Source organism: Eutrigla gurnardus (genome assembly GCF_963514095.1).
Source record: "Eutrigla gurnardus genome assembly, chromosome: 20".
Taxonomy (NCBI): Eukaryota; Metazoa; Chordata; class Actinopteri; order Perciformes; family Triglidae; genus Eutrigla; species Eutrigla gurnardus.
The window spans coordinates 7,626,919-7,653,642 of NC_139931.1; the positions used below are offsets into that span (position 1 = coordinate 7,626,919).

General features: G+C 42.5%; 5 protein-coding genes across 6 annotated transcripts in view; 4 read left to right on the forward strand and 1 right to left on the reverse strand.

Moving 5' to 3' along the window:
- Positions 1-26,724, forward strand: part of rps2 (ribosomal protein S2) — an 85,552-nt gene that overhangs the window by 54,295 nt on the left and 4,533 nt on the right. The window lies entirely within an intron of this gene.
- Positions 286-3,721, forward strand: drc3 (dynein regulatory complex subunit 3). Its single transcript, XM_084037037.1, has 12 exons — positions 286-497; positions 576-692; positions 788-954; positions 1,066-1,212; positions 1,521-1,640; positions 1,739-1,870; positions 1,949-2,104; positions 2,199-2,330; positions 2,545-2,615; positions 3,004-3,118; positions 3,334-3,465; positions 3,570-3,721. Exons 1-12 carry the CDS (start codon positions 368-370, stop codon positions 3,663-3,665), a joined length of 1,515 nt encoding a protein of 504 aa, XP_083893163.1. The 5' UTR covers positions 286-367; the 3' UTR covers positions 3,666-3,721.
- gid4 (GID complex subunit 4 homolog) lies at positions 4,404-7,141 on the forward strand. The gene is made up of 6 exons (XM_084036638.1): positions 4,404-4,771; positions 5,293-5,352; positions 6,043-6,150; positions 6,607-6,708; positions 6,802-6,932; positions 7,028-7,141. The coding sequence occupies exons 1-6, from the start codon at positions 4,547-4,549 to the stop codon at positions 7,089-7,091; spliced, it is 690 nt and encodes a 229-aa protein (XP_083892764.1). The 5' UTR covers positions 4,404-4,546; the 3' UTR covers positions 7,092-7,141.
- On the forward strand, positions 10,226-13,471 carry noxo1a (NADPH oxidase organizer 1a). Its single transcript, XM_084037030.1, has 8 exons — positions 10,226-10,361; positions 10,453-10,533; positions 10,613-10,685; positions 10,764-10,947; positions 11,241-11,431; positions 11,519-11,638; positions 11,787-11,904; positions 11,995-13,471. The coding sequence occupies exons 1-8, from the start codon at positions 10,302-10,304 to the stop codon at positions 12,878-12,880; spliced, it is 1,713 nt and encodes a 570-aa protein (XP_083893156.1). The 5' UTR covers positions 10,226-10,301; the 3' UTR covers positions 12,881-13,471.
- Positions 13,635-26,375, reverse strand: tbl3 (transducin beta like 3). Its single transcript, XM_084037420.1, has 23 exons — positions 26,234-26,375; positions 26,066-26,117; positions 25,772-25,867; positions 25,181-25,228; positions 24,910-25,051; positions 24,721-24,805; positions 24,248-24,418; positions 24,086-24,161; positions 23,898-23,994; positions 23,567-23,784; positions 23,303-23,444; positions 22,568-22,626; positions 21,995-22,101; positions 21,772-21,907; positions 19,362-19,601; positions 19,167-19,237; positions 18,870-19,026; positions 18,585-18,643; positions 17,929-18,032; positions 16,787-16,858; positions 16,512-16,670; positions 15,312-15,405; positions 13,635-14,806 (listed from the first exon to the last, which is right to left on the reverse strand). The coding sequence occupies exons 1-23, from the start codon at positions 26,260-26,262 to the stop codon at positions 14,440-14,442; spliced, it is 2,781 nt and encodes a 926-aa protein (XP_083893546.1). The 5' UTR covers positions 26,263-26,375; the 3' UTR covers positions 13,635-14,439.

The window sequence follows — 26,724 nt, forward strand, 5'->3', positions numbered from 1 at the left end:
TATACAGCCTATGTAGTACTTCGTGTCATCATTGCAAACCATTAATTAAAGTTGTGTTGTTATTACATTTATCATCAAGCAAGTATATTCTGCAGTTAAACGTTTATTTGAACTGAATCATTCTATAATCATTCTGTACCTGAACGCAGCTTAAAGTCAGCCGGTTGCTATGTAACCGTTTGTAAACGACAGAGGAAAGAGGACTTTAGCTAGCTTGTTACTGGGCTATTTTAAGCTAAAATAATCTTAATTATCAACACAACCTATGTGTTTTTTTTCTTCTTCTTCTTGTGTAGCTTCATCATCTTGAATTGAACGAACCAAACTCAAAATTCACAAAATATAATCTACTCAGTTGAGCATTTAGATGGATGAGGAGATTTTGCAGAAGGCGATAGTGGCGCAAGCTTCTCAAGACCAGGATGGGAGTAATGTCATTGTCAAGATGGAGGAAATCCACTTCAAGGAAATCCTTAAACTACATCTGGAATGCAGAGGTGAGGAGAAAATGAAAGAAAATCAGCGTATGAATGTGTATTGGGTTTCTAGATTTGTGACGAGTCATTTGTTCACAGGCATCACAATGATTGACTTTTTATGGGAATTCACATCCTTGGCCAGACTGGATTTGAACAACAACCACATTGAGAAGATTGAAGGCCTGGACCGTTTGAGTAATCTGACATGGCTCAGTAAGATGAAGCTTTGTGCTCAAATTCTGCTCACACCTTCTTGTAATAATTGTGCAGGTGCAGGCTAATAAGGCCATTCTGAATGTGTCTTTTAGATCTGTCATTCAACAGCATAGAGAAAATTGAGGGTCTGGAGTCTCTGCAGAAGCTTGAAGTGCTGAATTTGTCCAATAACAGAATCTCCGTTATTGAAAACCTGGATGGACTTGAGAAGCTCACTCATTTCCTCATGGCAAACAACCTCCTCGGACAGCTGGACAACGTAACAACATTTTCTTGCATGAATCTGTCTGTAACATGCTGCATTTGTATTGTGAGTATTGTGTGGCGTTTGTGTTTAAGCAACATCATGCAAATTGAATGCATTTCGCAGGTTCCCTATCTGCGGAAGTTCAAGAACCTGTTCACCATCAACTTATATGGAAATCCTGTCTCTAAGGAAGAACATTATAAATTATCCATCGCAGCCTACTTGCCCAACCTGGTGTGCCTGGACTACAGTTTCATTGACGAGAAGACAGTAAGTACAAAAGAGTTTCACTCAAACCCAGATTGCAGACATATTGTGCTCATCTCCAGGTTCATAGTTGTATTTTGGGTTTCTTATGGAAATCCTGATGGTTTGTTTCAAGGCACAGTTGCTGAATAGGGGATGAATGTTTTTCTCCATGGAAGTGTTTGGTTTGCAGCATTTAAACCTGCTTTATAATTAAAAAAAATTAAAAAAAACAAGACATGAATATCACACTGTTTACAATATGGGACCTTTAAGATTTATAATTTGTCGTGTTGATACTGTGTGATAAAATCGCTTGTGTCTATGTACAGAAACATGAAGGATCTCTCAAATACGGGTATGTCCTTGATAAGCTGAAATGTGAGGAACTGAAGAAGCAACAAGCTGATGAAACTGAGCAAAGTCAGGAAGCTGAAGTCAAATTACACACGGTAATATGAACGTTTAGTCATCGTCAACATTATTCTTCCCTGAGATGTAATTTGTTATTATACATACTGTGTGTAAGTACAGTTGGTCGTCCCTACAGGATGCCTTTGTGGAGTTCCTGAATGGCTCTCACCTGTTTAAGAGCATGCTGGAAGACGATCCAGAGGCAGAGGCGCTACACTGCGTACCTGAAGTGGCTCACCTGCTTCAGACATATCCTTTTGTTATCTGCGTTTTTTAATCCACACAGGTGTATAAATAACAACATACATTCCTTAACCCTACACTTACATTAGAAAACGAAATGGAGAAACTGTGTGTGCAGTTATTTGAGATAGGTTTGGCTGATCATAAGCGAAGAGAGACAGCGGTGAACTCCTTCTTCAGTGGTCGGAACGAGGCGGTGACGGACAACCAGCAGAAAACCTCGCATATATTGGCACATTTTGAGCAGCAACACAAAGAGGTTAGCTGTGAGGACCACATCGTACTGTATTTGACTTAGTAAACCTTCTATTAATTATTAATATAAGGACATATCTTGTGTTCATACTTTCTAGAGGATAGTGGAGTTGCAGCAGGTTTCAGACCAAGACTTACTGAAAGTCAAGATCAAAAACTGCAAAGAGGAAATTAACGAACTCCGTAACGGCCTCATGGAACTGGAGATTCAGCTGTTAGGCCAGCTGGAGGTTGGTGTGTGTGTCTGTGTGTGTGTGTGTGTGTGTGTGTGTGTGTGTGTGTGTGTGTGTGTGTGTGTGTGTGTGTGTGTGAGTAAGTTATGTTACATAGTTCAGTACATAGATGACATTGCATACATAGATTCTATAAACACTGATTAAATAATTAACCTTGCACCCACACATGTTTGAGATTTGTTCATAATGAGGCTCCTGTTCTTTTCAGGATATCGTCAAAATGTTGGAAATCAACATTTCAGAAATGCTTGAGAAATTCTGTGAAACTGCTCTGTGGATATATCCTTTTTTTTGGTTGTGAATCATCTTAAACACTTTGAAAAACTTCCATTAACACTGGTTCAGTATTGTTCTCAGGGTCGAGCTGATATTCTGTGGTAAGTGGCGCAAAAAGTGGGTATGCACTATATGAGGTGCTGCACCACAGGGGTGCCAAAACGATGGTAAAAAATGTATATATATTTATATTTTTTGGGGGTGTATTTTCTATATTAAGCTGCTGTTGTGTGTTTCTAAATTGTTGCTGTTTACCCCGCTGACACTGGGTAGTTGCCCCCCTGACTGTAGTGTAAGATACTGAGATACTCCTTTGGGGAAGCAAGTACAAGGGAGTTTGGGAGCAAAATGAGCAATAATTGAAGTTAGACATTCCATGACACAGTCATACATTTGGGCAATGTCGAGATCTGGAGGATAAATATCATGAGAAAGTGCAAGTGATCGCCACAACTCATGTGGGGAAGGACAACCTGGATGAGGACATGCCAGATCATGTTAAAATGGTGAGTGTTATTAACTTTTTTATTATTATTTTAATTATTGAATATGTCTGCACATTTAAATTTGCCAAATTTAGCATATATATGTGTGTAAAGACGTATATATTTTATTGCAGATAGCAGAATAAGTGCTTTCTAATTTGAAGACAAGGTGGTGACATGGTTCATCACCACGGCCAGTGCCCACGGCGATTCACACATGTGTTTTCGCTTTGTAGCTGCTTACAGACAAAAACACAGTGATGGATGCACTGGCCACCGGCCACTTTAACCACCTGCTGAAGATCAGTGACCGAGAGACTCAGTTGGTCACACGTGCCGAAGCCTGGAAGGTGGCTCTTCTCAAAGAGGTAGATTAAAACTCCCCAATGTATATTTTCATATGGATGACATCTGTCTCCTGTATCTCACTGTATTGCTATTGTTTGCTTTTTTACTTTATGGGTTATTACAGATTCAAGACAAAGAACTTAAACGGAACCGCACAAGCATCTTAGACATCCACAGATATGTGGACCAATTGCGGGAGCAGCTGGAGGATTTGCAGTAGCATCACCTGTAAAAAAAAAAAAATGGAACAGGACATTTTCTCCAACAAATTTCATTGTGTGCAAAATATTTGTCTTCTATACAAAATAAAGAAATAAGAAATAATTCCACATGGTCAATTGTTTCTTGCTGCCTCCTTTGAGATTCAAAAGAAAAGTTTTTTTAATAATCATTACACTTTTTTTTCAATTTAAGGATGCCATTACAGGGAAAGCATCCATACAGGCGTTGTAGAACAAAAGAAAAATGTCCATACAAAAATAATGCAGAAAATGTACATGTTGCACATTAAATTACAGAAATCCAAATGAAAAAAAAATACGTTTGAATAAAAGGATTGACAATTCTCTACGGAATATATATTTAACAAAAGTGATATCTTCAAATCTTTTTTGTTTTTAGCAGTAATAAATATTATTCTCCATTTCCCTAAGGCTGCACTAAAAAACTCGGGTGATAATAAATTAGACAAACATATATAAAGAAAAAAGGTTATATAACAGTATATTAGTAACGTTTTTTGTATTTTATCATATTTATACGGCAAAACTATAGCCATATATCTTTGAATCTTGACCTCACCAAAATTTCTCATCGATGGTTGTAGTATGGCAGACAATTAAATACAACTCCCAGAATGCATTTGGGTAAATTGACCAATAAGACCCTTGCTCAGGCCGAGAGCCAGTTTCCAGCCAATGAAATTCAAGGAAGCTGGATTCTGAAATGAAACGTTGCAGTATCCCTCTTCGGCAGAAACGGTCCATGGACGGCTCGCAAAATTGAGCAAAGTTTTGGGACCTCTTGGATTTTGTGCAGCTGACAGGCTCTCTGTCAGCACCCATTCTCCGTCCAGCTGTGGTGTGCTCAGTCATTAAGTTCATGACGGTTGCTGACGGTGACACTTTAGCGCTCATCATGCCTGTCCGAGCAGAGTGTTGCAGTACCACCGGCTCGGCCTGCACATCCTCGGCCTCGCTTACTCCCCCGGCCCCGATCAACACCTACCAGCCCGGCGTGGCCACCTCGCTGCTGTACAGCGGCTCACAGTTTCGGGGTTACCAGAAGAGCAAAGGCAACTCTTACGACGTTGAGGTTGTTCTGCAGGTAATGTGTTACGGACATGCACGCGACATATTTGTGTTTTTTAACATTAGTTTGTTAAGTCAGCATATTTCTAGCCCTAGTTGCTAACTTAGCTGACGTTAGCTTGTTAAAGATTTTTATGGTTGTCATACAACAAGCTGACCTAATTTTGCCGGATGACTGTGTTTTTCTCCTGTGACATTCTTTCACTTGGACTTTATTTCATTACTGAACGTTTTCGTCACCTATTTTGAGGTATTTTATTTTACATATGCTACCTATGCAAGTTAGCATTTAGTGCAACTAGCTACCAAAATGAGTGGAAATGAATCTACTAGCATTGACTTTGACAGCAATGTCAGCAGACTTGCTGACAGAAATTACAGTGCCTGTTTGCATGCCCACTTGCTCCAGTTTGTCTCTGTTCACACAACCCCTCTGGCATTTAAAAAATCATCAAAAAGAAGAAGAACCATTTTGCACCTGTGATTTCAGGCCACTTGAGATACGTAATTATGTATTTTCCCCCCATTTCTTTGCAGCATGTGACTGTGGAGGACTCATATTTGTGTGGATACCTGAAGATCAAAGGCCTGACGGAGGTGAGCTTTAAAACTAGGTCAGATGCAGTGAGACTGACCTTTATTCTTTCAAAAACTGGTTTCTATGTGGTTTGTAAGCGAGTAGGAACTGGTTTCCACTTGCTTGATTCAGGCAAAATTTAAACACAGAGATACAGATAGAGGTAGACAAATTTGTGAGCCCACTAGGTTTAACCTCTTTTTCAAGTCTAGACTCTAGCCCTTAGCTTAAGTGTTTCAACAGTATACCCATTACATTACACAACATATGGAGGGCAAAAGCTCAGCATGATTTTGAAGTGAATTTTGGCTGTGACTGAGTGAAGTGAAAGACCGAGTAGCCACTAGCCAGGATGTGTTTCGTCGTAGTTTCATTTTCAGACGGACAATTTGCTTACGGAAAAAAAATAAGCCAAGAAAACAAACAGATATTGATAAGTGTATGTCTGAGTCCATCTACTAACTGCAACAGCGTACAAGTAGGGCTGTAAATCTATGTAAAATGACTACAAAGTCCTCACGGTTGCATCACTTGCTGTAATAATCTCGTAGTTCATAGCGTGCTGCACAACATCTACGTTTCAGGAAGTGCTGGAAATGTAAATCATTCTCATGTTGCATTTTTAAACACCATACAGTTTGCAGGCACACACTTTAGAACCGAGGTTGAACTGCCGTTAATGTGTCCACTTTCCTTCCTTTTGGTGACAGGAGTATCCGACTCTCACAACATTCTTTGTGGGTGAAATTATCAGCAGTAAAAGGCCTTTTTTAACTCGGAAGTGGGACGCAGATGAGGATGTGGACAGAAAGCACTGGGTAAGTCCTGTTTGAAATATATTAGCTAACAGCACAAATATGGTGCAGCAGTAATAGTACGTTAATTGGTTTAGTGTTTGCGAACATTTTCAGCAGCTCGCATCAAATTATCACACGCCATAACAACAGGATACATACACTAAGTAACCACAATGTGAGTAGCCTTCTATATGATGGGAACGATATCATTTTGTTCGTTTGTTCTTCTCCATTAAGAATAGAAGGAGCTGTACAGAAGCAGCACTTATCTGTGTGTTGTGAGAAAAGTCCTTGGTACATGTTAAAATTAAGTTTATATTGAGGAACAACAAGCATCTCTGTATGTATAAGCATGTAATGATTAATGATGATAATTTATGTGGCAGGAAATGAAACTTTGCATCCCTAGTTGTAGTTGTCTTGTCACCGTCTCTGTAGTTCTCTTATTATTTAATTTAATTGTTTAACTCTCACCAGGGCAAGTTCCAGCCTTTTTACAAATATGCCAAAAGCTTCAACTCGGATGACTTTGACTACGAAGCGCTGAACAACAGTGATTATGTCTTCATGAGGTGGAAGGTTAGTACATAAATGTATGTTGTCTCTCTTTCTGTCAAAGTGTTAGTTTCGAGCTCTAACCTCCACTCTTTTATTTTTTTGCTGCACTCTCAGGAGCAGTTTCTAGTTCCAGACCACACCATCAAAGACATTAGCGGTGCCTCCTTCGCCGGCTTCTATTACATCTGTTTCCAGAAGTCCACAGCTACTATCGAGGGTTATTATTACCATAGGAGCTCAGAATGGTAACTATTAAAACAGAGCCAATCGTTTTGCCACATGAGCGCATGTGTCTTATGGGGATATTAATCTCAATTGTCTTTTCCCCTCGCCCCCGCAGGTACCAGTCTCTAAACCTAAACAACGTTCGAGAGCACAGTATGCCTATTTATGAGTTTCGGTGACAAACGCACACCCGAGTATCGAGTCAAAGAGGGGACAGCTCGTACTGCCCCGTGGTTAAATGGGACGGGAACAACAGGGAGCCCTTTACTGCCAAGATGGGAGCCGACCCGTTTCTCTTGCTGCAGGGAAACAAAACATGCGGTCGGACACTCCTGTGGCGGACTGAAAGACAGAAAGCACAGAAAGAGAAGAGATGAACGGAAGACAAAGATCAGTGAGCGATGGATCGTACTTGCGGTCACTGCAGATCTCATGTTCGCCTCGGATTTAATTTTGTAAATTATTTTTTCCCTTTATTTGTGTCACTTTTTTTAAACATTTCGTGCTACCTGATTTGCGCTCTCATAGGATCTGCCTCCCTGTTGTACATCGAAATATGTTCTTGATTTCCTTCGGTGGAGAAACACGATTGCCTTTTAGCTAAGAGTTGCAAAAGAACGAGTATAAAGGGTATACATTTGCGAGAAGAGTTTTGTTTGGTGAAGCTTAATTCAAGTAATCTAAAATCACTTCAGCGTCCGTAGTGTTTCATGCAGAGTGTGATGGTTGGGTTTTTGCCAAAAGGCTGCAGAAGTAGCAACGATGAGCAGTGATCTACTTTTTATGCAAGGTCTGTAAGATTAGAAGATGTGGTGTTTTTGCTCAGGGATGGTGCGTTTGGACTTTGGACTGGAGTTGGGATTACAGTGATGTTGACAGGTCGTTAATAACCAATAACCAATCACTTCATAGCACAGTTGTCTCATCTTTAAACGGCTTCACAAATCTTCTTTTACATTTTCTCTATGCAAGCCAAAGGCCACTAAGAGGAAGGATTTCCAACTTCACCTAACTTACATCATTTTCAGAATATTTATCTTCCTTTTATTTATATTTTTTCAATCAAAAATGACCTTGAGTACAACATAAGAAAAATAAATATTTATTTAATTAACGATTTCCAGCAGTTGAAGCTCAGACGTGACCGCTAATTCCAACAATGGAAGGTTTTCAGTCGCGTAGTAAGAAAATGAGGCACATGTTGAGTTGAGATGTTAACGCAACAAAAGCAATGCAATCTAAATGTTAATCTTCAATACAGACTGGATAAAATATTTAGTTTCAGTGTGGTCACATTCATCCTTTCAACATTATTCCCATCTTTAGAAACAGTTATGGCTGAATGAAAGAAGGTGCAACAGTTGGACGTAACATCAAAAGTTTAACACAACCTACTTATCTACAGTGTGTTACTGTTCTGTCCTGAGTGAAATATATTTGTTTATTTTTAAAAAAAAATTAAGCACCTTTGGTGGCTCCTGGAGAAAAGTAAGAAGTATAAACCTCCTTTGATATTTAAGTGAAAACCTGCTGCCTTACAATTTTAAATGTGTAAAGCTACCTTTTTTTTAAGACAAATCATTAGGTTAGTAACGTTTTATTCAAACAAAATCATAAAAAAAAGTATGTTTCTGTGTTTGAGAGAAATTGTGCAAAACTTTTCTATTAACCACCTGAGGATTGTGAAAGTTTGTCTGGAAATGGTTGATGTAAAAGTGAAGTTCTGGAGAGAGCATGTACTCCTGTTATAAACGTTCAGCTGGCTCGCTCGCCTGCAGCATGACAAGGGAATTTTAATGGGTTGTATTGTATCATGTTTTTTGTTTTTTTTAACACAAGTATGAGGATTGAAAATGCTACAATCCGCATGATAAAAAAGATTTAAAAATAGCTTTTTATATTAATCGTGTAACGGAGAACACAACAAAATGTGCAATGTGAGAAACAGATGTTTATGTGAGAGTGACAGCATAACAGCTGCTTTAAAGAAGATGATGTATGATAAATCACCTATCTAGAAATAAAGAGTGAACTATTTCATACACAGTTGTCGTTTGTTTTTGTAGAGCGAGAGAGAGAGGTGCAGCAAAGGTTCCTGGGTGAAACAACCAGGGACGTTGTAGTGTGTGCATAGATATAATAACCGCCACTAGATGTCAGTAGTGGGCAAAGAAAGAAATCACATTTCCAAGAATGTCAGACTCCAAACTGTTGAGGCCTCTACAGCTTTTGCAGCAGTTAAACTGTGTGTTGTAAATATATTCACCAAAATTTCTTCTTTATCAGATCAAATTCACGCACATCAGTATTATTATCATTATTATATATTTTTTTTTAACTGCTTTTAGTATTAAATGTTAAATGTTGCCCCCTAGAACAGTTTGGTTTCATAGGTGCTTGGAGACCAAGGGCAGATTTCCATTAACAACTTCATTCAAACCGAAGGAATGTGGTAGAGTATGTTTCGGGGGTTCCTTTGCATGGCTGATGATTAACCACTGAAGTGGCTTCAGGAAAAAAACATTGATGCTCAATAAATGTCATGTCTTGGCGTACGTGCTGCAGCTAACGTGGAGAGGAGGAAACAGGGTTTTTGTCCGTGCAAAAGTTAAGAAATGTGAAAAAGAATATGGGCAACAACTTCCTTATCTGGCTTTAACAATGCAGGCTAGACCAAAAATAACTTCTGTCACATAATCACAAGAAAACAAGAAAAAATTTGAGGTTTGCATGAAGTAAATCAAGGCTGTGTTCATCCATGTGCAGTGTGTGTGTGTGTGTGTGTGTGTGTGTGTGTGTGTGTGTGTGTGTGTGTGAGACCAGCCTCATATATATATTGTATTTTTAATGAGTGCTGCTTCAGTTCCTGCTAACTTATTACAATTTGAAACATAAGCTGTAGGCAGTTGGATCATTATTTTTCTTCACTTCTTTTCCTACTTAATTTGAGTCTACTTTTCTTTATTTTTTAGTTTCTCATCTTATGTACAACTTTTTTTTTTAACTGAATTTGTGTCTTGAAGGTTGGAAATGCACCTATTTTATTTTAGCCTTTTCAATGTCACCTCTGCCAGGAATATGTTCTTCTACACTGAATGAAGCACCACATCCTGGCTGGCGTCACATTTCATGATAATTAAAATAATCCTCTCTAATTCACCGCCTCCACGGCAGTATTCAACAGCTTCACCGTGACTGCCGAGAAACGTAGATTAGAGAAGAATTTGCACACTGAACCTGTTGGTGGGGTAACAGATCTCTGCAACAAGGGGCGAGGCGTGATTGGCTGCGGAGACGGCGCCACACCTGCGCCGGTGGAGGGACTATAAACGCACCTGCGGAGCATCTCGGCCGCCAGTCGCACCGCGGAGGGTCTCAGCATCAGCAGCATGGAGCGGTATCCCATCAGTGTCGGTTTAATCGGAGTGATGCACAAGGAGAAGAACCAAGTAAGCCGCGTGGAGCTTTTGCCCTTCAGGTTTTGAAGCCTTTTTTGTTGTTGTTGTTGTTGTATTTTTATGTTTTTATTTTCTCCCCCAGATGTACATGACCTCCGTGCTTTGGTCGGACCAGAATGAAATCGTGGTCTACAGGACTTTTCAGGATTTCCAGAAAATGCACGTGAGTGTAAAACGCCTGCTCCTCTGCGCGTGCACGTGCGGTTGTTCACGTTTCTGTAACACCTTTCTTTAATTTACAGAAACAGCTGAAGAAAACGTTCCCAGCGTCGAGCAAAACGAAGAAATCCGACAGAATCATCCCCAAATTTCGAGGTACGTGTTGGTTAGAATGACAGCTGCCTGACTCGCTGAAGTGGATCCTGGTTTTAAAGCGTCCCCCTTGTGATTTAGACAAAAATGTGAGCGGGAGCGGCAAGAAGAAAAGTCCGGCCAAGTCTCTGCTGCGCCTCAAGGCCCTGCAGAAATACTGCAACGAGCTTCTGAGCTGCGACCCGCAGGTCTGTCAGTCCGCAGACCTCGTCAAGTTCTTCCACCCCATAGACCAGGACCTGCAGCCGGACTTCTCCAAGAACAGGTACCGTCATGGATGCATGGAGCCTTCTTGGGACCCTTGAGTTTCCTAAACCAAATTAAAAAAACCTTACAAAGAATAAGAAATAAAAAAAAGTTAATTACTGTAATTTAAATAAACATATAGAAGACTGTAAAGGAATTGCAAGAATGTGGATCATGTTAAGCGCTCATACCTGCCAGGAGCCTTTTTAAAAAACAACAACCTGGTAGACTAGTCCACATTCCTGCATGACACCACTTCTACTAGGACGAGGAGAACCTCCATGTTGACCTGCGCCCTGTCCTCCTCCTCAGCATCATGGTCATGCCATCGGACAACGAGACCAGGACCAACGCGGGACCGGACCGAGGCGGCAACGTGACCCAGCCGTTCATCACAGAGACGTACAGGTGCGTGGCCGCGTACGAGGCCAAAGACACCAAGAACAAACCGTTCAAGGTGGCGCTGGACGAGAACGTAGACGTGCTCATCAAAGACAAAGGGGGTGAGTGACCCTTTTTTTCCCCCCGGTGACCCGGAGCTCGTTGTGGCAGATTGCCCAGATGGCATTGTCTAAATGTGTTTGTTGCAGGGTGGTGGCTCGTGGAGAACGAGGACAAGCGGATGGCCTGGTTCCCCGCCCCCTACCTGGAGAAGCTGGATTACGACGACGATGAGGATGAAGATGAAATAGACGGGATGCCCGAAAGCGGTACGTGCAGTTACGGTTGCAACCAAGGATATTACATCATCAACACTTGGCTTAAAGCCTGCATAGTGCATGCAGCTCATAATTAAGTGGCTCCATGTCAGTCGAGCTGAGGACATGATGTACTGAAGTTGTTGCTCCTCGCCCTCAGGAATGAAGTATACCGCAGTCAAGAGCTACAAGGCCACCAAAACCGACGAGATCACCGTGGCCATCGGCACAGCGGTGGAGCTGCTGCAGAAGTCTGACAACGGCTGGTGGCTCATCAGGTATTCCACGTTTTGGCTGCAAACTTTTAAAACAGATTGCAGATGAAGAATGGAAATCTCAAAAATGACATGTGATGTGTTGCTTTTTAGGTACAAAGGTAAAGTAGGTTACATCCCCGCCATGTACCTGCAGCCCTACAACATCCCTCACATCCGCATGGCGACCCACCATCAGGACCGCCGCGCCTCCTCCCCGCACCACCTCGACTCCCTGGCCGTGGAGAAGTTCTCCAACCAGCGCAGCCTCTCGCAGGGAAACCTGCTGCAGCCGCAGCCCCCGCCGGTCCGGTCCTCCTCCGCCAACACACTCAAACCAGAAAATCAGCAGAGGTCACACTCGCCTGAACCTCCTCTTCCTCGGCCTCGGTCTGCGGCGAGCGGCATCGCCAAAACCTCACCTACAAAGTACGCCCCGCCGCCCACCATCATGGTGGAGATGGACGGGGAAGAGGGCATGAGCTCCAGAGCCCAAAGCGAGGGAAGCTTCTCGAGCGACAGCGACTTCAGTGACGAGTTGAATTCTTCCTGGGCGAGCTCCTCGTCCATCAACCTGAGCCAGAGCTACGGGGGGGCTTCTCTCAGCCGCACGCCTCTCCCTACGGTGGGGGGCAACTACCTCAGCCCTACGAGCATCCCAGAGGGGCGAATGGTCCCCAGCGTCTCAGATCCCAACCTCTACAAGGGCCCGATGACGCCCAAGGTGCCGCCCAGACCGCAGGCCCGGGAGATCCTCACCCGGTGTTCTACCGTCACCCGCAAGAAGGCAGCCAATGGCGGACTGTCACCCGCAGGCAGCATGTCACCCGCAGACAGCCCCTCGTCCTCAGGCAGCCTGTCACCCGCGGACAGCCCTTCACCCCCACGCAGCCGGTCACCCGCAGGCAGCCGGTCACCCGCACTAAGCCGGTCACCAGCAGGCAGCCGGTCACCAGCAGGCAGCCGGTCACCCGCACAAACCAAGATCATGAGCCGATGAAGTTCATAGTGATGCAAGTTCAAGTCCAGTCTGTGGCCCAAGTGGGACTCAGTGAAGTTGACCTGGAAAGCACGAAATAACGACTGAGTTCTGAAATGATACGAAACGATAAATAACCATCGTTTCCATTGTTGTCCTGATGGAAAAGTGACTCGTCGGTCTCGTTAATCTTGTTTGCATAATGTTTGAAGTGAAAGTGCCAACGAGTAAAATCAGTAAATCTACACATAATCAAGATGATTCATCTTGGAGGAAGGAAACACTCATAATGCTTTATAACGTTATACTTTCTATCCTGAACAGTCATTTATTTTCCATACTGGAAACCCAGTGTTGTGCCTTATATGCATCTCGACTGGGGAGAGGGAGAGATCGATTGTTCTTGTAACTGCAGCAAAAGTAAATATTTGTCTGAAATACCAGCGTGTGAAGGCTGAACTATTTCCTGCTAAACCATGTTTACAGTAAACTCAACCTGAACCCTGGTATATGTGTAAATAGCGCTGAATATACGCACCTGAGTCTAGTACATTCTGGGTGTAGCCACATTGTTGCTGAAGAGCTTGGAACAAATAAAACATATTTGGGGAACATGATGTCATCGTGTGTTTTGTTCCAGTGAGAAGCTGGGATTTGGAAATGAATTAACGATCAAAAAAGCCTAGTTGCTAATGAATTGTGTCGATGGATTAACCGTTTCATCTCCACACTAGTGTGAACTTCAATAGTTAAAACATAGTAAACAACGGATGAATAGTTAAAACTAGAAAAGTTTATTGGCATATTTGGATTGTTTTTTTCTTCCCATAAATTCTGGACAATACAATGCAATGTGTTCTCCTAAATGAACACTTACCTAACAGCCAATTAATCCTGTAATATTTCGGCTCAATTGACATAAAGTCTGTAATTAACTCATCAGTTTGTGCAGCTGTTTATCCCACGATAATAAATCTCTTTGATTAATGAAGACAACAAATCATCATGACAGGTCTCTCACAATGGGGCTCTGTTCCAATAAAAGTCAAAAACCGCGACGCACCCAACATGGACTGTCAGTCACGTAACAGGCAGATTACTATTTGGACAATTCATAAACAATGTGTTGTACTTTATAAAAACGTTTTTTTTTTTTTTTAAACATGACAAAATGTGGTTTAACCAGGAACCGTGTTGCGGTTGAGCCGGTAGATCAGGACTATGAATCATTGCAGAAGGAGACAATGGGTGCTGGTTTCTGCTGTGGGGGGGGGGGGGGGGGGGGGGGGTTCAATGCTTGAATGGTAACTCTGCCTTCCTTCAGTCTCTCCTCTTCGCCTTCCTAACATCCATCATTCTGCTCAAACTGAATGGGAAACACAATTTAGTTACTGGCTTTACACGCTGCTGAGATGGGGAATGCACAGATAGTCCTATTATCTGTACCATCATCATCACTCCACACCTGTCTCTCTGTCTCTTCCTGTACTGCCACACATTCAGTTAATGGTCCGGGACAAGAAACTCTTGGGTTTTTATCTCCGGGACTGAGTCATCCGTTATCAGCTGTGAGATCCCTGTCAGCTGGCGAAGGTCTGGCCTTGTGGAGCGGCAGGAACCGGGAGACATTTGATCGCTTTTGCCGTCGTTTGATCTTCTTCTTCCTCCTCTTCCGAGCTCTCCTCACTTTCAGACTTGTGGTTGCCGTTGGTTTTGGTGCTTTCTCCGTTTTCTATCTGCCCGCCGTTGGTGGAGGCTTTCTTGGTGGCGCTGACCTCGTCATCGTCCTCCTCCTGCTCTTTTTCCTCGACTGGGAGATCTGGATTTTCCTCTTGTCCGCCATCGCTGTCGTCTCCATCTCGCCTCTCATCGCCGCTGGCCGTTCCTTTCTCCTTGTCGATCGTGAAAAAAGGAGTAGTGGTATCCATGTCTTCATCTTGGTCCATGCTAGACAGGATGTACCAACAGGGGTTAGAGTCACGAAGTGCAAATCAACATCATTGTAAAGCTCTTATGGTGCATTCAGAGCGTTTCTGTTTCATTTACAATAAGTATCTTTGCAGCAACTTCACTTTCAGCCACACTCGACTTGGCCTCCAAAAAAGGAAAACTGCCGCGGCAGCCCGGTGTAACACAAAGAATGCTGCTCTGCCACCTTTGCCTTTTCTGGATTTATGAAACGAAAACACAACCAGCGCCTTTGTGCGTTTCTGTCTGCGGCCTCGGCCGGATCGATTGCATGCCTTATATCATGTGTGACCCAGATAATGACAATATCTCTCTTACTGAGCAGTAGGTGGTGCTGAACTCAACCCTGATTGCACGTAGTCAGAGGCGAAACACGAGGAAGTTAGCTCCAATCTCTCACCCGAGAGGTTAAACAAAGGCCGTGAAACCCACAATAGAGCCGATCCGTCTGCTCATTAATGACATGGCAGAAGTTGAACCTCACCTGGATGGTGCTCCGGCCACCCTCATCTTCTGCCACATGTAGTTCAAGAACATGGACGCCTGCAGCAGCTTGCCAATCCTCTGCATGTGTCTCTCTGTGGGAGAGCGAGAAGGATACGTAGTCGTCATTTTAGCCCACATTTTAATAACCAACATGTTTACATCAATGTCTAAAAAGACTAAAAATAAAGCTTCAGGCACCAGGGAGCTTTCCCACTGTTCTCGTTTTCTCCGTGGGAGAGTCCAGGGTGACAGACAGCCTTGAAACCAGTTTGTGGGCTACATTTGGCACTTGTCATTGCTCTTGTAACGAAGAGGATGCTATCATTATCATGTCCTCTCTCCGTACTCAATGTTCTACTTATTTACCGTCTACAGGCGAGGTGAGTATGGCAAGCCGTTTTAACATTTAATCGAACCACACTTATATTTTAGATATCCATAATAGCATTTCTCCTAGTCAAAATGTAATTTGGACTAGTAGAAATGGTAATTAAAGATATCCACAATACATTCTTACTAGTAAAAATGATATTTTAAGATATCTACAACTTTGATTGTACTAGTCAAAACTAAATTTAAGATATCTAAAAATCCTTAAAAAGTTTAAGTGGCCGTTTTATCATTTAATAGCTAAACTGGATATGTATTGAGGATATCTGTAATTCAATTCTTCCTAGTCATAAAGAACATTTCAGATATCCACAATGGCATTCTTCCTAGGACAAATGACGTCACTTTTGCCATTAATGTGTATTGGGCTTTCAATTTCAGATATCCACAATTACATTCTAGATATCTAGAATGAACATTCTGGATATCTGCAATTTAATTCTTACTAGGAGAAACTCCCATTTCAGATATCTTCAATCCAATTGTTACTAGTCATAATTTAAAATTTTTAAAATGGCGTCCTGTCTACCTGTCAACAGATATCCACAATACATTTGTGGATATCTGCAATTGTATTGTTCCTAGTCATAATTCTAATTGTAGATATCTGAAACTACATTTCTACTAGTCATAATATGAATTGTGGATATCCATAATGACATTTGTACTAGTCACAATGTATTTTTGGATATTCAAAATTACATTCTGGATATCTGGAATAATTTTTCATTTTGGATATCTGAAATTAAAATTATGACTAGTAACACACTAACACTGTGTGACAGTGACACATAGCCCCTCGGCTGACCTGTGTATGGGATGAGTCCCTCCAGGTGGGTCCGGGCCCCCTGGTACTGCAGCAGCTCCTCGGGGGGCAGGTGTGTGAGGAGCACCTGGAGGACCGCCTGGGCGTCCTGACAGTTTCTGGCGTTGGTGTTCCACACGGCACAGTAGCGCAGGAGCGACTCTGAGAGGGGGTCCAAGTCAAGAAATAGATTAGAAACTTTATTAGTCTTAGTACTTTTAGATGCTTTTTATTTTGTCATGCCATCATTCCATAGGTGGACGTTATTGATCCGTTACCTTTCTGGTCCACTCGAAGTTTCAGTACCGTCTTCTCCAACAGCTCGCTGCTATTCTCCACCTCACGTGCCGCTAGAACAAGACGGCAGAATATTTCTTCATGTTACATTTGTAAATGTGATGTTCTCACATGCAGAGGAGAAGCAGAATTACTGATTGAGACGGTGTGTAGCTTTTTTTTTTTCTTTAATGATGTGTTATTTCACAGAAAAAGGAAACTGAAAGAATTTGAGAGCTTTGGGAATAGTAATGGCACCGTCTCTCCTGAAACACGTCTCTTTTAAAAAGGTATTTTTAAAAATAAATTAAAGGTGCTTTTTAATTTGGCTTTTAATTCGATTTTATTTAAATGGTACCAATGTTTTTCTGTTTTGCGATAGTATTGTGCTATTGTTGCATTTTGGGCTGCATCTTAGTGTAAAATGCTAGTTATTATTACTATTATAATGGGTTTAAAACATTCAAAAATGTAAGTTAACATAGATATAATTAGAACCGCTATGTAGACGTAACCCGTTGTACACATGCATACCTGGGTTTGGCATGACAAGGCGTTTTAACACCTTTAATTACCATTATGCAACTAATGCATCTGCCTTTTGCATCTAGTGGATGTCAGGCTGATCCAACTCTGAAGACACCCTGCAGGCATGAATGTATTTTCCTTGCTTGTGTAACTCTTTAAATATAACTCTTCTAATGTCATCCCAGGAACCTCTTTGGCAGTTGTGTTGAAGGACATGATGGCTTCAGATTAACAGAACGTCACGGACTTATTTGGAAAAAAAAGAGTGTGAGTCATTGGACAGGACAAAAGAACATAAACATTGTGGGATATAGGTGCCTTTTGTTTTCGTGGTGACAGGTGTATCTTTGACAACGCTCTGGTGACTCAACGGAGCACATTCACAAAGAGAGATGACAGATTTACGAGAAAAAAGCCCAGGCGAAACGATGAACAACAGCGATGCCGTCTGTACGGAGGAGATATGATGTGGCACAAACACAGCGGGACAGGTTGGAAGTCATGTGTACGCCGAGCCTTCGAGATTTAAGGCGCCGGCTTTCCCAGTCTCTCTTTCCCGTCAGCTCCTAAGTGTCCACATACATGCTAAAACAGAGCGAGTTGTAGCACAAAGTACCTTTGATCACGGTGAGCACCGTGTGAGGCTGGTCCAGCGAGATGGCGAGTCCCAGAGCTTTCAGGTATTTCTTTTCATGGAGCAGGTTGGACAACTCCTGTTGCCTGCAGACATGAAACGTGCATATTCAGAGACACAGGCACGTGCAAATATTTGTAAAGGTCATCAAAGTTTATGGCCATTATGGTGGATATCCACACAAAGAAATTAAATATCATCAATGGATAGAAACTGGCTTGACAGACCAATCACAGTAACAGCAGGAATAACCTCTATGTGCCCCAAGTTGGTTTCAGCTACACTGCAACTCTCCCATAAAATACAGGATGCAAATAAACGTCCTCTTTGCTCATAAAAAATGTCTTGGTTATATACATTTTAATTGATTTTGCTACAGCTACAGACCTAAAATTCCCTTCTTCTTATCTGAACGCGCGTGCACTTTGCCAGGCCTGACCCAGTGACCCTTTAAGATCCACCTCAGCCGAACACAGTCTCTGTGTATGTTGCAACTAGGTCTAAATCCAGGTCTGGGGGCCTGAGTGATTCCTCCGGGATCTCTAAGCCTCCGGCAAAACTTGGGATGGAGGGCCGAACGACATCAGCTGACTGTCACACCCGTTCATATGTAAAAGATACCGTGTACTGCAGCTTACTTGAGCATGTGATCCTCCTGCTTGGCCTGCTCCTCTGCCATCTCCACCTCAGTCACATCCTAGCAGCGGACAAAAGACATACATTTTTTGGTCACATATTGATCCCTGCAGGGGGAAATTCTTCTATCCCCCCCGAGAGAAGAGAGGTGTGACACTTAGACAGTGAAAGATGAGCTTGATAAGACGTCGACTGAATATTTGGCTGAAGGGAAACAGGTTTGTTGCCAAAACTGACCAAACAAGCTTCATCCTGGCTACGTTGCGGTGAATCATAATCACACTCACCACCCACACGGCGATGTTGGAGTCCGCCGAGCCGGTCACCATCTTGTCATCTTTGCGGCTGGCGTGGAGACCCCACACTTTGTCCTGGTGGGCGTCCAGGGTCTTCACACACTCGTTGGTCTTTATGGTCCACAGCTTCACCAAACCATCGGAGCCACTGAGGACAGACGGTCGGTTGGAAGAGTTAGTCAGTCAGTCTTATTGAAACACGCTACACCGCCGAACACTCACTCTGCATAGTGTATTCACAAATCAACCTGCAAAATGACTGTTATGGAGAAAAGCTTTGCGGGTTACCTGGTGAGCAGCTGAGTGCCTCGGCTCACAAAGATGACCTTCAGAACAGATGCATCGTGGCCCTCGAATGTCTAAAGAAAAAAAAAGAAATCACATCACTTTCTAATTTAAAGCCACAACTCTTATCTTGACATAATGACTGCTGGATTTAAAGTGAGAACTGTAGTAAGTGATGCTGTATTTCTCGCGGCCCACCTTGAGGCAGCTGAAATCTTGCAGGCTCCACAGTTTGGTGGCGCCATCTGCAGAGGACGTGGCCAGCACCTGGTCGACGGGAGAGAAACAGACGGCCCAGACGCCACGACGGTGGCCCCTAAACACCCCCAGCAGGCCCACGTCCCCCTCCCCCGCCAACGTCCACAGTTTGGCCGTGCGGTCCTGGGACCCCGAAGCCAGCAGCTTGTCGTTGGGCGACACTGCCACGCTGTTCACATCCTGGAAGGAGCAAGGGTGGAAGACGGGGAACACGTTTTTCACAAAGCTGGTGAGGTTTGAGTCAATTCAACTTTGAAGAAGGAAATGTATTCAAAAGGAAACGTGGTGAGAAATTAGAAAACGGAAATCACTCTGAATTCCACGCACTACGTTATACATAACAAATGAGGAGTTAAGTAACCAGATGGTGCTGATGGACAGATTGTTATATCTTACATCAGCGCCAGTGGTTTGTAGTTGGCACGGAAAGGTAGGTAGGAAGGAAGTACGTCGGTAGGTAGGAAACAGGTTGTGTTGAAATTCTTTATCTTCCAGTGACTTTTTAACGGGAATCGGTTCCACTGGTAAGCACATTTTTCTCCATTTCCTCATGTGAGGAATCATAATGCATGAAGCTGTTAACAAAGAGATGGTTGACTCACACACATGTGTGTGTGTGTGTGTCACTCTGAAGCTTTGTTACACTATTATACAAGCAACAACTTGTACAATTGTGGAGTTTTTTATTGATGCTGTATTATCATCAACTCTTTTGTGAAAATGAATTAGAATTAATTTCATCCACTTCCACTTTTGTAATGAGGCATTAGTGAAACTTTAATTAAAGTTTTAGTTAATACAGTAAAAGTGCATAATTACACAGTGAAAATATGATTGACTTAAGTATGTACCATTATATAGTATATTTTTACATTATTATTAAAGTTTAAGCAAAATTGTATTCTTGTTGGTTCAGACTTAGTGAATTCTTTATTCTTTTCTTTATGAAAACTTTATTTTTAAAATTATTTTGACCTTTGTCTATTGCCTTGATCAATCCATATATTTGGTTTATAAAGTGTATGAAAATAGTGAGAAATTCCCGATCACAATTATCCAGAGCAGACAGACAAACAGTCCAAAAGCTCAAAACTAATTCAGTTCAACTTAAGACGAGGAAAAAGGCTAAAACTTAAACTAAACAGCTTCTAGAAGCAGGTGGACTATTTGTGAAATGCAGTAACATTTGCACTGTAGGGGAAAACTGCATTCTCATTACTGTCTTTTCTGTCTGTTTCAGTCCAAATGCACCAACGAAAAAATAAATCAAATCTTGCATTCATGCAGAAAAGGAGGTGTACGTCCGTATGTGAGCAGACAGACGGTGATAATGGCGTGACGTGTCAACGCAGTTTATTAAAATGACAGAAAAGCTGTCAAAGAGTAGTGATACGGCAGGAAACCAGGAACTCTAAAAATCCCCAAATAATAGCAGGACAGATCAGCTTTCTCAGTCAATATGACACTGGGGAATGGATTTCTTCAGTGGGATACATTTACCATCAACACTGACTGGAAATCCACATAAAAAGGTGTCAGACAATGATGAGATTTCCTGCTGTTATGCAGGGAACCTGGCAGTGTGTTATGCACATTAAAGTTACCATAACATATGCTTCTGCTCGCAATGCAACGTTTCTCACAAGCTTTATCTGAAAAAATAGGAAAAATAAATTTGTAGAGCCACCCTGACACACCTTGTTAATTAACTTATATAACCACCTCAAGAATTTGCTTTCATAATTATTATCGGCTCTGCAAGGAGATTATGTGTTCACTAATGTGGGCATGCATGCATGCATGCATGCGTGTGAACACCTCTTTGTGTGTCTGTACACCTTATCTGTACTAGAACATGCTGAGAGCACACAGCCTCCTAGATTACAATGAGAATCAACCCGTCATCAAGTGGAAAACATGTCTAATACGCATGGCCACACCTGGTTGTAGACACACCTGGGGAAGATCTGCACTCTGCTGACTAAGTGCAGTCTAATTTTGTGTTCTTCCCATCAGTTACTTACCAGGCTGATTTCGTACACGTAAACAAACAGTGCTGCCAGGATAAATGATCTCTCCACGCCCTAACGCTGTGAGGTTGTACCTATTGTTCTCTGACAGGTAAAATGCTGTGGAGAGGAATTTCTCCTCGAGGCCAATACATGAAGTCTTTTCTTTGGTATGATCACGTAAAAGCCCACAGGATGGTCAAGCAACCTTGATCTCAAATGCATCAGTATCTAATGAAGGCTAAATGCATGATGTTGAGATCTTGCTCTGTATTGTTCTGCATACTGTATCAGCTACAAATGGCTGCAGGAATTTCATTCTGTGAGTGTCGTGCTCGTACCTTGTCGTGTGCCTTCTCTGTGGTGCGGGGGGCCAGCTGATGCATGTCCATCCCTGCTGTAGAAAGGTCTGCCGGGAGATCCCACACCTTCACGGTGCAGTCCTGACTGCCAGACACTATGAACGAGGCTTTCATCCTGGACGCGCAGATGGAGAATCGTTGTTTAACACCGAATCATTAATACTAACTGAAGGAAACGCATATGTGACTGCAGGAGTGTTACCTGGAGCAGGTGATGGAGCCCACGGCGTTGGCGTGGTTGGAGCCCTGAGCAACACAGCGCACCTGCCCACTGTCGCTGTCCATCTGCCACACACGCACCGACCGGTCCTGAAGACCAAACACACAAATACCATTGCTGTAAAATACCCTCCTTGTTTTTGTACATATCTGCTATGTAGTATTTTATTTCATTGTATTCTAATCTATCATTATGTGTTGATTGCTGAAGCATTGTATTGACATGAAATGAGCCACTAATTTGTGATAACCTACTGAACCTACGGACTACAAATTAAAATTAGCTCACTGGCAACCTCAAGCACGTTTACATTGGAGGGACAAATTAAAACCACTCCCTGGCAAAGAAGCAAATAAATAAATAAATAATACGGATGTTGACTTAAGTGTGGTTCAATACTGGATTTATAGGAAAGCGCGCGTTTGTGGCTTTCTGTTGACTTTGACAGTGAAAGCATGCATGAGCCGAACACCTTCACAGTAAATTAAGCACAATAGTTTCAGTTTCCATTCATTGTGTGTGTTGTCGCGGGGGGGTGCAAACAGGCACGCTTACCTTTGCACAGCTCGCAAACAGAAGGTCCTTTTTGAAGACGTCCAGTGAGAGGACGGTGTCTGAAAAAACAAAAACAAACAACATAGAATTTAATAACAGAAAAGATCACCTTCTATCCGACCTGCTCAGACAGTCACTTTAATAAAAACCTGATTGTGTCAGATCTGAATTCTTTGGATTCTGATTTCTCTAATGACAGCTTTCATTTTCAACAATCCTGCCATGTTTTATAGAACCTGTATTCTTAACTTTTGCTTTTGGTAGCTGCTTTATTATATAATTTAAATCAATGTAACTTTTCTTACAGTTTTGTTTATTTATTGCAATGTTTTGAGTTGAATTTGCTATTCTTCGTAAGTTTGTTGCAGTTACATTCTCTACTAATAACAGGTTATTATAATTGATTTAGTAATATCAATATCAGCCAGCCTCAATACAAGGCTTCCTTAAAGACTAGTCATTATTACCAGTGTGGTAATATATCTAAAACCTCATTCCCAGTCACATGTTTCTCCAAATCCTAAAATATCTACTGCAGCTTTTAAAAACTTCAGAAGATATACAAAAACACCGTTATTAATATTATTATTTCTTACAGCATTGATGATAAAATATTGATGATACATTCGTTTTTCCCTGTGGAAACTTTCTGCCCTCTGGTGAACAAGTAAACATATTGCTATGCAGTAGCAGTATAATATTCATACACATGCTGCCCTCTGCTGGTTGACAGACCTGTGTGTCCGTAGAGGATCTGGCAGCTGTTGGTGAGCAGCTCGAACACCTTTAGCTGGCAGCTGTTGGTGGCAACCACGATGTGACTGTCCCCTTTACCCAGAAACTTCACGTCCAGCACTTCATCATTGTATCCCACAAACTGCGAGGGAATGGACAGAGGAAGCAACAGAAAAGGAAAAGAGTGTGCATTAATTATGTATAAGTAATACTAAAAGGAGCCCTGGATGGCTGACTCTAATTTGATGTTTCGCTTGTTCCCACCTGCTGCTGTGTGGTGAGATCAGACAGCTGGTAGAGCACGATGTTGTGCTCTGCTGTGACCGTGGCGAGTCTGGAGGAGGCAGGCAGGTGAAGGAGGTGCGTTAGACTGCGGGGGTCATCGTCCTTCTCCTCCTCTTCAGAGGCCGCCGTGGCGACAGAGGGGAGGAATTGGGCGTAGACGCAACGCGCCGTGCCGGCCTCCCACACCCGCAACACACCTTCAGGTGAGGAAGGGGGAAGAGGGCGAAACAGAGGCGAAGCAAAGCTTTGAGGAATTGCCGCAACACAAAAGCTGGACTCGTGAAACACAGACTAGATGTTGGAGGCGAACCTTTGCTGCCGGCTGTGACGAAATGCAAGTCTTTGCTCTTCACTCCAATCTGAGAGAAGTCCTCGTTTTCAGGCAGCAACACAACACCCTCCACAGCCTGCAGATAACGATCACACACACAGAGAACTGAAGCAAAGACATTATCATCTATAAACAAAGAATGAATATCTTCCAGTTTTCAGGCTTACCTCGTAGACTGGCACAGTTCTCTTGGCTTTTCGGGCCTTCAGGTCCCACACGGTACATATCTTATCTCTGCCGGAACTATAAATAAAGATCGGCACACAATTACAGCAAGAAGAAGAAAGGTGTGAAACGGTCAGCTTTTAGAAGCCCCGAGTTCACCGTACCTGACCATGGTGTCACCGCCGGGGCTGAAGCTGAGGGAGGTGACAGCGCTGTAGTGGCTCTGCAGCACACACGCACACTGACTGGAGCGCAGGTCCCAGAGCCAGATACCACAGTCCAGAGAGGAGGAGAAGAGCTGCAGCCTGCTGATGTCTGGGTGGAACTGGACCAGGCTGCACAGACACACAACGGTTTCTTACTGAATAACAGGAATTTGGTTCCACAATCAGATCTTTCCAATGTTCTGTGAGTTTTGAACCTCCATATGTTTTGAGTACATATTAAAATGTATTTTAGGACACTGTGTCGACAACTGTCAGGTCCAGAGAGACTAATGACACAAAGCAAAGTAGTGTTGCCTGTGTTTAGACTCTATTTATCTCTGGAACTTTAGCTTCATTTTTTAAAATCTGAACAAAGAAACGACTTCTTTACATACATATTACTCAAAATGTTCACAGATGTCTGAACTTACTGGACGACACCAGACGACCCTTTAAGGTTGTGGGTGCAGTACTGCTTCAACACATCCCAAAGCTTTATAGTGCCATCACAGCCACCTGCAAGGCAACAAGAAGACACATGCTGAAAACGGCTCTACACTGTCTATGTAGCAGACACAAAGGGCACAAAAGACACCGCGTATTGGTCATTCATGGCTGACCTGTGGCCAGGAGTGTGCTGGTGGAGTCAAAGGTCATACTGGCTACAGGGACAGTGTGAATGGCCCTCCAGGAGCGAGTACACTGAGCTTGCCTCCAGTCCCACTGCTTCAGCAGCAGAGCTCGACTGGCCGTCACCAGCATCTGTGGTGGGAAACAGAACGGAGACGTTCTGACATACTGAACACACTTTGACAGGCTGAGAGAAAAACATAACAAAAACATACAAATTCACAGCGTGAAGACCCGAAATAACTGATGTGTTTACTTTACCTCGTCATCACAGCTGAGGGCAAAGGATGTGATGTCCTCTTGATCATCCTGCAATTACAGCATGAAAAGACGAGATATTCAGGATTTGACAATTAGCAATCTACAATATGAGTCAGAACAAAGCAGCCAATATTTCAAATTTGAGAAGATGGAACCAGAAAATGATCGACACGCTGTGTGTACTAAATCATTCAAATTAGTCTGTAGACTAGTCAATTAATCGGTTTTTATCTCTAATCATATAACCAACAACTGAAAGCAATATATATGTAAATTATCATTAATACAATCCCTCAATGTCAGATAGCACATTACATAAGCATATATGTATATATATGTTATGAATATAAAGATAAGATTACACTTTCAGATTTAAATAAAGCATAATTTGACATTCTTTTAAGATTAACCTATGCATTTAAGTAAAAATGTAAAGTTTGTGGTACCATAGAAAATAAAGGAACAGATAAGCGGGTAAGACCAGCTCTAGTCTGCTGGGTATGACGTCACCCAGCCGTATGACAGCCGTCTTTAAGATAGGGCCTCTGTTGTTGCAAATACTAAAGCTCCTTCCATCCACTCTGTACTCACATGCTCAACACTGTGGACGATCTTCCCTGTGCTGATTTCCAACACGTTGACACGAGATTCACAAGTGCAAAAGATGAACTTTTCATCTTTGCTGATCTGGGAAACAAACAGGGGGGAGAGGCGGGGGGTCAGCGTGTCCCATACTAGGAACTAAAGGTCAGAAAGTCACTAATAAGTCTCCAACCTTTATGCTGGTGCAATATTAAGTCACAGGAGTCTTATTATTGAAGTCTGCACATTGATTTTTAGCAACATAAGACACATTTGACACAAAACACAGGGTAGAAAACTCACCTGCACTTTCCCTCCTTTGTAAAACGGCTCTATCTTGCTGTCAACGACATAACTGTGAGGGGAAAACAGAAATATAAGCTGTGACAACTCGAATGACGCTTTAGCCTAGCTTGCGTTAGCCAGCTAGCAAGGTTTGCAGCGTGCGCGTGCGATACGTCAACAACTTACTTTGTCTTGAATCGAAGGTTATTTGCCATCTTGCTCACATAAAAAGCTCCCAAACTAAATATTCTTGACAGCTCCGATGATGTAAACGACTTATTCCTCACTTCGCACGTTGGCTGAAGTCAGCACGTCCCGCATGTTGATACCCGAGTCGCACAAATTCTACGTCATCTGCGCGCACTGGACTGTGATTGGCCAGACGTTTTTTTGGTGTTTTTTTTTGCTCTTCACTGTAAAAGTGATGTATTTTCAACATATAAACGAAAATCCAATTTAAAAGTATCTAAACTATTTATTTTTTTAAAAACTCAACGTTTAAAAGTCAAATGGGTGAATGCGAGGTCACTACATGAACTTTGACTTTTAGATTTAGTCCGCGAGGCTCACAACAATAGAGTCAGCTGGAGCCATTCATGTTCACAAGTTCCCGTTTGACGCGTGGAGGCAGTGCTTTAATGCTACTAGAACAGCAGGGAAAGGACGCGCTCCATAAT

Bases quoted from the DNA above. Each gene is read 5' to 3' on its own strand.
- gid4 (XM_084036638.1), top strand. From the start codon at position 4,547: ATGACGGTTGCTGACGGTGACACTTTAGCGCTCATCATGCCTGTCCGA. The intron at 5,353-6,042 runs GTGAGCTTTAAA...TTTTGGTGACAG, and splicing joins AGATCAAAGGCCTGACGGAG to GAGTATCCGACTCTCACAAC. The intron at 6,933-7,027 runs GTAACTATTAAA...TCGCCCCCGCAG, and splicing joins TACCATAGGAGCTCAGAATG to GTACCAGTCTCTAAACCTAA.
- noxo1a (XM_084037030.1), top strand. From the start codon at position 10,302: ATGGAGCGGTATCCCATCAGTGTCGGTTTAATCGGAGTGATGCACAAG. The intron at 10,534-10,612 runs GTGAGTGTAAAA...TTTAATTTACAG, and splicing joins AGGATTTCCAGAAAATGCAC to AAACAGCTGAAGAAAACGTT. The intron at 11,639-11,786 runs GTACGTGCAGTT...CCTCGCCCTCAG, and splicing joins AGACGGGATGCCCGAAAGCG to GAATGAAGTATACCGCAGTC.
- drc3 (XM_084037037.1), top strand. From the start codon at position 368: ATGGATGAGGAGATTTTGCAGAAGGCGATAGTGGCGCAAGCTTCTCAA. The intron at 955-1,065 runs GTAACAACATTT...TGCATTTCGCAG, and splicing joins TCCTCGGACAGCTGGACAAC to GTTCCCTATCTGCGGAAGTT. The intron at 1,641-1,738 runs GTAATATGAACG...TCGTCCCTACAG, and splicing joins CTGAAGTCAAATTACACACG to GATGCCTTTGTGGAGTTCCT.
- tbl3 (XM_084037420.1), bottom strand. From the start codon at position 26,262: ATGGCAAATAACCTTCGATTCAAGACAAA. The intron at 22,102-22,567 runs GTAAGCGTGCCT...TTTGGTCTTCAG, and splicing joins TGTTTGCGAGCTGTGCAAAG to GACCGGTCGGTGCGTGTGTG. The intron at 19,602-21,771 runs GTACGAGCACGA...TGCTCCTTCCAG, and splicing joins CAGAGAAGGCACACGACAAG to GATGTGAACAGCGTGGCAGT.